At 47.8% G+C, this 12,879-nt stretch overlaps 1 protein-coding gene across 1 annotated transcript in view; it reads right to left on the bottom strand.

The window, feature by feature from the left end:
- Positions 1–1,687: 1,687 nt before the first annotated feature.
- Positions 1,688–12,879, bottom strand: part of LOC140719342 (vesicular glutamate transporter 1) — a 125,309-nt gene continuing 114,117 nt past the window's right edge. Inside the window, exons 11-12 of the mRNA XM_073033914.1 lie at positions 10,549–10,676; positions 1,688–6,128 (exon numbers count right to left, since the gene is read on the bottom strand). Of these exons, the coding sequence (XP_072890015.1) occupies positions 5,796–6,128; positions 10,549–10,676 (461 nt within the window). The 3' untranslated portion in view covers positions 1,688–5,795. The remainder of the gene's footprint in view (positions 6,129–10,548; positions 10,677–12,879) is intronic.

Genomic DNA, 12,879 nt, shown 5'->3' with positions numbered 1-12,879 from the left:
GGTCCTTCAGTCCATGATGTTGTGTCGACCTTTTAACCTAATCCAATATCAATCTAACCCTTCCCTCCCACACAACCCTCCATTTTTCTATCATCCATATACTTTTCTAAGATCCTCTTAGATGTCGCTGATGTATCTGTCTCCACCATCACCCTGGCACCATGATCCATGCACCCACCACTCTGTGTTAAATATTTACCTCTGATGTCTCCCCAATACTTTCTTCCAATCAACTTAAATCTATGCCCCCTTGGATTAGTAATTTCTGCCCTGGGAAAAAGTCTGTCTACTTGACATATGCCTCTTATCATCTTGTACACCTCTATCAAGTCAACACTCACCCTCCTACACTCTAATGAGAAAAGCCCTAGCTTGTTCAAATATCCTCGTAAGACACGGCCTCAAATTCTATGCAGCATCCTGGTCAATTTCCTCAGCCTGGAGAAACGCTGATAATCTGCATGCTATCAGGGAAAACTTCTCCTCAAGGAACATGGAAAACGAGTGAGAATAACCTTGAATACAGCCCCCTGCTCTACTCGTTTTACACTCTTGACTGTGTGGCTAAGCACCGCCCCATTGCTACATTTAAGTTTGCTGATGACACTGCTGTTGTAAGCGCCGAGATGGATCTGCATATATGAAGGAGATTGAAAACCTGGCTGAGCGGTGCCACAACAGCAACCTCTTACTCAATGTCAGCAAGACCAAGATGCTGATTATTGACATCAGGAGAAGGAAATGAGAGGGAATGAGCCAATCCTCATTGGTGAGGGTCAGCAACTTTAAATTCTTCATTGTTATTATTTTGGAGGACCCGTCCTGGGCCCAGCCCTTATGCAATCACAAAGAAAACACAGCAGCATATCAACTTATTTAGGATTTTGTGTGGATTCAGCATGACATCTAAAACTTCAACAAACTTCTATTGACGCTTGGTGGGGAGTATACTGACTGGCTGCATCACAGCCTGGTATGGAAACCAATGCCCTTGAATGGAAGATCATACAAATGTAGTGCATTTGGCCCAGTCCATCATGGGTTGAGCCCTCCCTAGCACTGAGCACATCTACAGGAAATGCTGTCGCTGAAAAGCAACATCCATCATCAGGGAGCCCCACCAGACATCTCACTCTCTACTCACTGCTGCCACCAGGAAGAAGGTACAGGAGCCTCAGGACTCACACCACCAGCTTCAGGAACCCCTCCCCCATCAGGCTCTTGAACCAAAGGAAACAACTTTACTCAACTTCACTCGCCCCGTTATTAAAATGCTCCCACAAACTGCGGACTCACTATCAAGGACTCTTCATCTCATGTTCTTGATATTTATTGTTTATTTATTTATTATTGTTATTTCTTTCTTTTTGTATTTGCACAGTTCGAACATTGGTTGAACACCCAAGTTGGTGTTGTCTTTCATTGATTTTGTTATGGGTATTATTCTATGTTTTTTTGAGTATACCACAAGAAAATGAATCTCAGGGTTGTATATGGTGACATATATGTACTTTGTTAATAAATTAACTTTTGAACATTGAGAATAGATCCATTCCTTTCATCTGCAATTGTCTTTATAGAGGCGGAATTTGACTGCACACTGTATATGAGTGACATTAATCCACTGAGATGTGCCAATCTGTTGACTATTATTTGAGATAATAACAAGAAATTGATTTTTAAAAAGTTTCCTTGTGTGATATTTTTATTTGAATTTTTTTTCAAGATTGGGGGAACAACAAGGGAGATGCTGCATTCAGGATTTGTGAAGGAGGGAGATATCATTTGGGTGGAGACTTGGTTACACAGTACAATGAGGTCTTCACCTCGAACTACATTGAGGAGGAGGATAGGGGGGAGCCAGCGTTCTCTACCAGTGGGAATAGAAAGAGGTCAGTCTGTCTCTGGTGTTCGTCCTTCCAGTCAGTCAGGTTGTATTTGGTCTGCCTCTCTGTTTATCTGCCTTATTTTCATGTTCTTTAATGAAGTGACCCAAATAAAACAGTGGCAATCCTCTTTAACACAGGCCAGAGGATGTCACTTGTTGACATGATGGCATTGTCAGCTGATTCTTCTCTGCGGAAGAGTAACAATGGAGTGTTTGTGATTCAGTCATTCTCTTGAGCTCCTGCTCCTAGTGCTGGTGTCCTTCCTCTGTCTTCTGAAATCTTGGCCGTCCCACAAAGGGGGGTCTCGGGATTCATCTCACTGGAGTGCACCACAGTGAATATTTTCTTCATAATTGCCCTGCACACCTGGAGCAACTTCTAAAGACATCCCTCAACCCCATGCTCCGTGCAACTTGTAAAGATGTCCCTCAGCCTCTCCACATTGTTAATAATCTCAAAGGACTTCCCTCTTCCCCCACACGCTGAGTGACTGCTAAAGATGTCCATCACCCTTTTGTACGCTGATCAACAACCTCTGAAAATATGCCAGACTCTGAGTCCCCATTGCAGGGGAGTGGGGTTTGAGGCCTAAAGGTGGTAGGGTTCAGCAATATCACCAGGGACACCACTCCAATCTGACACTGGAAGTTATTGGGTGAATCTCATATCACCCTTAAAACATGAACACATGTTCAACGTTCTTAATACTATCAAACACATGGTTTTATAAGAGAAACCCCTTTGCTCTCTTTACCTGGTCAGGATGACTGTGTTTAGTGAAGTGATGAAGTGTTATTTCACCAGTGTGATTTCCTAGTTTAAGTCTGCTGCAGCTGGAGACCAGGAGCTTGTTGGGAATAGGGGTTTGGATGCTTAGTGGGATAGGTAGTTGAGTTTAGTGGGATGGGGGGCTTGATGTTTAGTTGGACTAGTGGTTGAGTTTGGTGGGACACGTGGATGGGACAGGTTGTTGGGTTTGATGTGACAGATGTTTGGATGTTTGGTGGGACGTGCGGTTCGATGATTGGTGAGACAGGTGGTCAGATGTTTGTTGGAACAGATGATTGGGTTTGGTGGGACAGATGGTTGGTCTTGATGGGACAGGTGATTGGGTTTGGTGGGACAGGTGATTGGGTTTGATGGGATAGATGATTGGGTTTGGTGGGACAGGTAGCTGGTTTTGATGGGGCAGGTGATTGGGTTTGGTGGGACAGGTGATTGGATGTTTGGTGGGACAGGTGATTGGATGTTTGATGGGACAGGTGGCTGGTTTTGATGGGACAGGTGATTGGGTTTGGTGGGACAGGTGATTGGGTTTGGTGGGGCAGGTGATTGGGTTTGGTGGGACAGGTGGTTGGATGTTTGGTGGGACAGGTGGTTGGATGTTTGGTGGGACAGGTGATTGGGTTTGGTGGGACAGGTGATTGTGCGTTTGGTGGGACAGGTGATTGGGTTTGGTGGGACAGGTGATTGTGTGTTTGGTGGGACAGGTGATTGGGTTTGGTGGGACAGGTGATTGGGTTTGGTGGGACAGGTGATTGTGTGTTTGGTGGGACAGGTGATTGGGTTTGGTGGGACAGGTGGTTGGATGTTTGGTGGGATAGATGGTTGGTCTTGATGGGACAGGCAGTTGAGTTTGGTTTGACAGGTGGTTAGGAACATTCTTTGGACAGGGACAGGAGTTTGGAGCCTGCTGGGTTAGAGAACCTGGAGAATACAGTAGCAGCATGCCTGTATCATGTTCAGCAATCTGGTCCAGGTCCAGTTACTGATCTCTGCTGAGCAAGATCAAATCAAAAAATGCTGGGAACACTCAGCAGGTCAGATGAAGTGTCCCAGGCCTGAAACGTTGACTGTTTCTCTTACTACAGATGCTACCTGACCAGTGGAGTGTTTCTGGTATTTTCTGTTTTGATTTTAGATTTCCAGCATCTGACTTTTAAAAAAATTTTAATGCTCTGTTTCTCATTTGAGCAAAGGTAGGGGTTGTGCTGTACACTCTGACGTCTGTCACCCATTGGCCCATCCACACTATGACACACAGGAGCTGTGTGGGAGAAAGGTATTGGTCCAGAAAGGAGCTAGCTGGTCCATGGTGGCCAATGAAGCGGCCAGTGTTCCAGCCCGGAACTATGAAACCTAAAAAGGTGACTTGACGCAAATCACGCGTGCAAACACATGACTAACACGCACCGATACACCTGTTCACACCACATGTGCACACACGCACACATCTGTACACGTACAAACACGCACCAAAGCTAGAAGAAAGGAGAGGGATCATAGATTTAACTGGACAGTCTCCGGGGCTTCCAGCCAGAACCAGACTTGTCGGACATGCCACCGCGGGGCAGCGTGGGTGAACTAAACCCCCAGGTCTGAGTTTAGTCCAGGGACTCCCAGTGGTGGGACCAAATCTGTTCCCACATCCCACCCGAGGACCAACCTGACCCTCCTGGCCCATGGGTGAACATTTGTGGGGCTGAGACTGGGCTCTAGTCAGTGACCGATGGAGAGTGTACATGGTGGAAGAGCTGTGCATGTTGGCCTTCGGTGGGACAGGTAGGGAGGGTTTGGTGGACGGGGAGTTTGCTGGGCCGTGGGAAGTCTGGTGGGTGAGGGGAGGGGGTGAGGGATTCTGGTAGGCTGGACGACTGGCCCCTCACACTGTGTGCCAGTGTGTTTAAGGCGGCCTCACTTCAAAGGATGCTGTAGAGAGACCAGTCTCGGATGGGTAGAGCAGGTTCAGCACTGATCTCCCACCACCCGGGTTACCAAACAATCCACCCTTCCTCTCCACTGCCCAGCCCACCTGCTCATGACCCCACCCTTCTCATGTTGACAGAGTCGCTCAGCACTCTTTATCCTTCCCGGTACATGCTGACCCTCACACCAGATCTATTTTCCCCTGTATTCCCATCGATCTCTCCCCCCCTCAGACCGTAGCCCTCAAGTCAACATTTGGGACAATTTATAGCGGCCGATTCACGCGTTTGGGAGGAAACTCACACAGTCACGTGACAAAGTGCAAACAGACAGCCCCTGAGGTCAGGGTGGAGCTGAGGTCACTGGAGCTTCGGGACGAGAGCTCTACCAGCTACAGAGAAACTCCCCGCACCAGGTCCTGTCTTTGCTGCCCCAGACCACACTGATTCGTGTGTGTGTGTGTGTGTGTGTGTGTGTGTGTGTGTGTGTGTGTGTGTGTGTGTGTGTGTGTGTGTGTGTGTGTGTGTGTGTGTGTGTGTGTGTGTGATAGATCCCACTCAGGACAATTCATGGGCCATGTTCCCTGTGGTGTCCTGGTTCCTTTCCCTCGACTGACCCTTACCCCCTGGAGTACTTGAGAAGACCACACACGTCTTATTAAAAAACTGCCTCACGACCACAAACATATAAGTTGGGACCGAACCTCCAATGCCTGTGCCGTGAGGTAGCCATGACTCATGACCCTGTTGTAGCTAATCGTCGTGTTGGATTTGTTACTCAGTGACTGAGCCGCAGCCTTGTAAAACACACAGACGGCGTGAAATCCACAAGGGAGTCTGAGGCCTCACCACGCACAGTCAGACTGGAGACATTGGCCAGCTCGGCTAAATGAAGTGAAAGATGAGTCCCCCTCCCACCTCCCCCCATCTGCCGAAAATGAGAGTGAGAGTGACACAGGGCACAGGGCTGGGGCTCACGGTCTCACTCACAGTCTCCCAGTGCACTAGGGGCTACTCACACCATCCCCCACACAAAGCAGAGCCTCTGAGCTCGACACACACCCTCAGCGTCACTTGCCTTGGAGGGAGAATTTGTCCTTTAAACAGTTGGTTGTTTTATGTACAGGATATTCTACATTGGCCTCTGCACTAAGCCGGTTCCCGGCCGGGCTTGGTTTAGTGGCAGTCCTCGGCTCTCCGCTCATGGTAAGTCCCTGTCCTGGGCGTGGCCGTACATGTACACGTCCCTGCCCTGCTCCTGAACGAATTCTTCCTTCCTGTCCCAGTCGCGGGCCCAGCCCCCGTTGGTGACCTGGGTGGTCTCGGTCGCCCCGTAGCTGCCGTAGCCTTGGAGGCCGTCGTCCACCTCGTTGGCCAGCTCGTCCTCGTGTATGAAGCCGCACTTCTCCTCGCTCTGCTCCTCGGGCTCGGCCCAGGCTTGCTTCTCACCCGAAGCAAAGATGCCGTAGAAGATGACGCCCCCGTAGTGCACCAGCGAGGCGATCAGGAAGACGTACTGCCACTCTTCCCGGGTCTGGGAGTGGGGCGGGGGGTCAGGGTGCGGGAGGAAAAGAGAGAAAGTGAGTACAGTGGCCGTCAGACATTTTTCGGGGATTATGTGCCTGGTGCCAACACTGACCCTGTTTGCACACACACACACACACACACACACACACTCACACACACACACACACACACACACACACACACACACACACACACACACACACACACACACACACACACACACACACACACACACACACACACACACACACACACACACACACCAGTTAGCGTAACACTTCACAAAGCCAGCAACCAGCGATCAACAAGATTCATTTAACAACACACACAAAATGCTGGTGGAACACAACAGGCCAGGCAGCATCTATAGCGAGAAGTGCTGTCGACGTTTCGGGCCGAGACCCTTCGTCCTGGCTGTGTTCCACCAGCATTTTGTGTGTGTGTTGTTTGAATTTCCAGCATCTGCAGATTTCCTCGTGTTTGCTCTAACAAGATTCATTTTCCTCTGCTGCTTGTAAGGAGTTTGCACCTTCTCCCTGTGACTGGGTGGGTTTTCTCCGAGTGCCCTGGTTTCCTCCCATGTTCCAAAAATGTACGGGTTAGGGTTAGTGTGTTGTGGCCTTGCTGATTTGGCTTTGGAAGCATGGCAGCACTTGTGGGCTACACAGCTTTGGACTGTGTTGTTCGTTGATGCAAACTATGCATTTCACTGTATGTTTCAGTGTTTCCAATCACATATAGAAACATATGACAAATAAAGCTTATCATATACCTGTGCACGCATAAACATACAGTAACTATGCACATAGACATACATGTGATATATACATACCGTACATTTAAGATAAGCTTTATTTGTCATATGTTTCTATATGTGATTGGAAACATTGAAACATACAGTGAAATGTACAAACTCACTAACCCAAACCCATACGTCTTTGGACTGTGGGAGGACACTGGAGCACCCAGAGGAAACCCACCCAGTTATGGGAACAACGTACAGAGGCCTTACAGACAGCGGTGGAATCGAACCTGGGTTGCTGGCGTTGCAAAGTGTATCCGCTGCCCACTTTGCACTGTGCCAAGCCCTCCCAACACGGGAGTATGTTGACCAACGTGAGGGGGAAATGAGCACTTGTTGCTTTGGTTGGTGGTGCTATGGCCGGGTGTGACCTCCTGATCTGCTGACCTGATTGATTTCGGCAATCTCAGTGGACTGGGATTTGGCCAGGTCGTGGTCGGGTCATCACCTTCCTTTCCAATGTGCCCTTGGTGGACATGTTCCCCGATTGCTCTAAATCTCAAAGTTTCAAAGTAAAGTTATTATCAAAGTACATACACACCATATACAACCGTGAAGTTCATTTTCTTGCAGGCATACTCAATAAATCCGTAATAGAATAACAGAATCAATGAAAGACCGCAACAACTTGGGCGTTCAACCAGGGTGCAGAAGACAACAAACTGTGAAAATACAAAAGAACGGAATAATAACAATAAATATTGAGAACGTGAGATAAGGAGTCCTTGAAACTGAGCCCATAGGCTGTGGGAACATTTCAATGATGGGGCAAGTGAAGTGGAGTGATGTTATCCCCTTTGACTCAAGAGTCTGATGGATGATGGTAATAACTTCCTGAACCTGGTAGTGTGAGTCCTGAGGCTCCTGTACCATCTTCCTGCTGGCAGCAGCAAGAAGAGAGCGTGTTATGTGTGGTGGGGTGGGGTGGGGGCGGTCCCTGATGATGGATGCTGATTTTCTGCGACAACGCTTCATGTAGATGTGCCCAATGGTGGGGAGGGCTTTACCCGTGATGGACTGGGATGTACCCACTACTTTTTGTAGGATTTTCCATTCAAGGGCATTGGTGTTTCCATACCAGGCTGTGATGTAGCCAGTCAACATACTCTCCACTATGCATCACTAGAAGTTTATCAAAGTTAAACTATTAGGAAAGATGTCAGCAAAATAGAGAGAGTACAGAGGAGATTTATCAGAATGTTACCTGGGTTTCAGCACCTAAGTTACAGAGAAAGGTTGAACAAGTTAGGTCTTTATTCTTTGGAGTGTAGAAGGTTGAGGGGGGACTTGATAGAGGTATTTAAAATTATGAGGGGGCTAGATAGAGTTGACGTGGATAGGCTTTTTCCATTGAGAGTAGGGGAGATTCAAACAAGAGGATATGATTTGAGAGTTTAGGGGCAAAAGTTTAGGGGTAACACGAGGGGGAACTTCTTTACTCAGAGAGTAAACACAAGAAAATCTGCAGATGCAGATGGAAATTCAAACAACACTAACTTTAGTCCTGATGAAGGGTCTTGGCCCGAAACGTCGACAGTGCTTCTCCTTATAGATGCTGCCTGGCCTGCTGTGTTCCACCAGCATTTTGTGTGTGTGGTTTTACTCAGAGAGTGGTAGCTGTGTGGAACAAGCTTCCAGTAGAAGTGGTAGAGGCAGGTTCGGTATTGTCATTTAAAGTAAAATTGGATAGGTATATGGACAGGAAAGGAATGGAGGGTTATGGGCTGAGTGCAGGTAGGTGGGACTAGGTGAGAGTAAGTGTTCGGCACGGACTAGAAGGGCCGAGATGGCCTGTTTCTGTGCTGTAATCGTTATATGGTTGTATATAAAGTTTTAGATGTCATGCCAAATCTTCACAAAACTCTTGAGGAAGTAGAGCCACTGCCATGCTTTCTTCGTAACTGCACTTAACGTGTTCTGTGCCCAGGACAGGTCCTCTGAAGTACTTCCCCATCCGTGTGGTGAGAGTTGGCTGGGGCAGGAGGTAGGTAGGGACACTGACTGCTGCTTTCAAGTCTGATACCCCCCTGACTTGGACACGTATTGTCAGCCCTTTCACCTTCTACCTAGAAGCCCTTTGGTGCATTGTCTGTGCTCACTCCCAGAGGAACAATTAGGTTTCCAGTATTGTCTTCATTAACCAACCCACTCATCGTTGGGATGTGGGAGGAAACCAGAGGACCGGGGGAAACCCACAAAAGGAGGAGCCTGCATACTCCACATAGGCAGCAGGGGGAATTCCTGATTGAGCTGTGCCACTGTGCTGCCATCTCCGGACTGATACATCAGAACTTCCTGCTTCCGTCTCTCCAGAGAGACTGTGGTGTGGGTGCATGATAGCCTAATGGTTAGCATAACGCCAGCAATCTGGGTTCAATTGTGCCTGCATGGGAATGGTACGTTGGCGGCTTTCAACAGGCTGTCACTGGCCAACGTTTGTCTGGACTTTGTCCTAGGCCAGCACAGTAGCATAGTGGTTAGCACAAAGCTTTACAGTTCAGGTGATCTGGGTTCAATTCCTGCTGCTGCCTGTACAGGAGTTTGTACGTCCTCCCTTATGACCACATAGTTTCCTCTGGGTTCTTTGCACAGTCCAAAGACGTACCGGTTGGTAGGTTAATTGGTCATTGTAAATTGTCCGGTGATTAGACTAGGATTAAATTGGGGGATTGCTGGGTGACACACTCGAAGGGCCGGAAGGGCCTTTTCCACCCTCTATCTCCATAAATAACAATAAATAAATAAATACCCCTCTTGATATTTGCCAGTTAGGTCTATCAGTATTATTTTTATATAAATTCTTCTGCATTTCTTTATTTTTTTCCTGCAAATGCCTGCAAGAAAATGAATCTCAGGGTAGTATATGGTGACATGTACGTACTTCAATAATGAATTTACTCTGACTTTGATCATTTACTGACATAGGAAGATCAATTTGACCTCAGTTGACCTTAGCATCAGAGTTCCAATCTTCAACCACCCACGGTGAACATCTCGGTCCTTCCTCATGTCTCTTGCTCCTCAGTCTTCAGTCAGACAGCTCGTCACACCACGACGGAGAGCAGGCCAAACCCGGTTTTCATTCTGCCCCAGTTGATCACGGTCTCTGTGGGAGCTTTTTCAGTTCCTTGCATGGTGGGTGGTGGGGGGGGGGGGGTGGGAACTGAGGCATTTTGATGGAATAAGTGGGGGGTAGGGGGAGCGGGTAGGGTTGACGCTTTGCTCCTGCTTGAGCATGATAGGGGTAGGAGTCTTTGGGGTTCTAAAGAAGGAGAAGTTTAGAAAGGAGAAACTTCTTTCCAAGAAGGAGAGGTTTTCCTTCTCCTAGGCAGCCTGTCTAGGAGAAGGAAAACTCTGATGTCCAGATGATTGTTATTCATCCCTTGGGTTTTTTTTTTACCTGTTTCAAGGATGTCTGTGGAGAGTAAGAATTTCAGATTGTATATTGTATACATTCTCTGATAGTAAATAGACTCATTGAACCATCCTTCACCTGTGCTAAGCACCTAACTGCCAGGAGAAAATGTCTGAGAGATTTCCAAATGCCACTTGCTGTTGCCAATTCTAATTTTCCATCCTCAGGAGAACGGTGCAATCCTGAATGATACGGTTGATAATTCCTTACCTTATGCTTTGTCATGGCTCCCACAATTAGAGGGCACACCATCCCAGAGAGAGTCCCAACCCCATTGGACAGTCCCATCAGGATACTGGCGTAACGTGGGGCGATGTCCAGATGGTTGACATTGAACCCTTCAGTGTGAAAAAACAAACAGAAGCCAGAGATGTGACAGGCGGATTCAACCTAATTCGTGTTTCCTCCTGTGAAATGTCAAACTGCCAGCAAATCACAGGATCAGAAAAAAAAGCTGCGATGAATTGTAGACTCGGCCAGCTCCATCATGGATGGGCACCACCCTCCCCTCCACCAAGACATCTTCAACAGGCGACGCCTTTAGAAGGCAGAACCCTTCATGAAGGACCCTCGCCATCCAAGACAGGCCCTCTTCTCAGTACCACCATCAGGGAGGAAGTACAGAAGTCTGAAGACCCACACTCAATGTTTCCATTTAATCCCCTCCACTTTCCCATTAACCCCTCCCCAGCATCCAGGACAACTTCAAGGAGCGATGCCTCAAAAAGGCGGCATCCATCACTAAGGACTCACATCACCTAGGACAGGCCCTCTTCTCAGCACTACCATGAGGGAGGAAGTACAGAAGTCTGAAGACTCATGTTTTAAGAACAACTTCTTCCCCTGCACCATGAGATTTCTGAATGGTCCATGAACACAACCTCACTCTTTTGCTCTCTTTTTGCATTACTTATTATTTAAGTAATCTTTATTAACTGCTTAGTAAATGATCTACATATTTATATTTAATATTTTCTATATTCTGTGTCCTAAGTTTGTCATAGCCGGGGGTGGTGAGTTCCCACTACCTGTAAACTGCTCCAAATGGCGTGTGTCTCCAACAACCTTCGGCAGGTGGGGCTCGTCAGCCTTGGATGGCAGCCCGCCTAGGAGAAGGAGAGCTCTGACTTTAAACCTCCGCTGCCTTGCGGCCACACCCGCCCACAGGAAAGACTTTGGGAGGAAGAGATCGGAGCCAGGGTCCCTAAGGCACTTTGATGTTCTTTACAACTTCACTCTGGCAGCCTCTGCGACGACATCAGTGACGTGGAGAGGGGAACCGGCTGCATGGATTCTTCAAATCTTCCCGCCCGGGGTTGTGCCCTGGAGAGGACACGGTCCACCAGAGGCGCAAACCCATGATCCCCTGGGACCGACGGCTACTACTACTATGCTCTATCTTCTATTTCCTATTATTTTTGTTGTTCCCTGTGACACACTGGGCAGCAACCTTGTCACCTCTTTAGCAGTTGACTGTTTTTTTTATGAGGCTGAGTTGCCGGCTCAAAGCTCATGGAAAGTGTACAAGGAGCTGCCCGGATTCGAACCCGGGACCACTCGCCTCAAAGTCCGGTGCTGATACCACTACACCACCGGCCGACTATTTCTTATCGCAACTCATAGCAATTGGTATTGCAACTTCAATTTCAACTTCTCTGTATTGCAACTTATAGACAATAGACAATAGACAATAGGTGCAGAAGTAGACCATTCGGCCCTTCGAGCCTGCACCGCCATTTTGAGATCATGGCTGATCATCTACTATCAATACCCGGTTCCTGCCTTGTCCCCATATCCCTTGATTCCCCTATCCATAAGATACCTATCTAGCTCCTTCTTGAAAGCATCCAGAGAATTGGCCTCCACTACCTCCTGAGGCAGTGCATTCCAGACCCCCACAACTCTCTGGGAGAAGAAGTTTTTCCTTAACTCTGTCCTAAATGACCTACCCCTTATTCTCAAACCATGCCCTCTGGTACTGGACTCTCCAAGCATCTGGAACATATTTCCTGCCTCTATCTTGTCCAATCCCTTAATAATCTTATATGTTTCAATCAGATCCCCTCTCAATCTCCATAATTCCAGCGTGTACAAGCCCAGTCTCTCTAACCTCTCTGCGTAAGACAGTCCAGACATCCCAGGAATTAACCTCGTGAATCTACGCTGCACTTCCTCTACAGCCAGGATGTCCTTCCTTAACCCTGGAGACCAAAACTGTACACAATACTCCAGGTGTGGTCTCACCAGGGCCCTGTACAAATGCAAGAGGATTTCCTTGCTCTTGTACTCAATTCCCTTTGTAATAAAGGCCAACATTCCATTAGCCTTCTTCACTGCCTGCTGCACTTGCTCATTCACCTTCAGTGACTGATGAACAAGGACTCCTAGATCTCTTTGTATTTCTCCCTTACCTAACTCTACACCGTTCAGATAATAATCTGCCTTCCTGTTCTTACTCCCAAAGTGGATAACCTCACACTTATTCACATTAAACGTCATCTGCCCACTCACCCAGTTATCAATTGCTCTGTATTGCTGCTG

Source organism: Hemitrygon akajei, chromosome 31 (assembly GCF_048418815.1).
Source record: "Hemitrygon akajei chromosome 31, sHemAka1.3, whole genome shotgun sequence".
NCBI lineage: Eukaryota > Metazoa > Chordata > Chondrichthyes > Myliobatiformes > Dasyatidae > Hemitrygon > Hemitrygon akajei.
The sequence above is the reverse complement of the archived record's forward strand: the minus strand, read 5'-3'. Positions and strand labels throughout refer to the sequence as shown.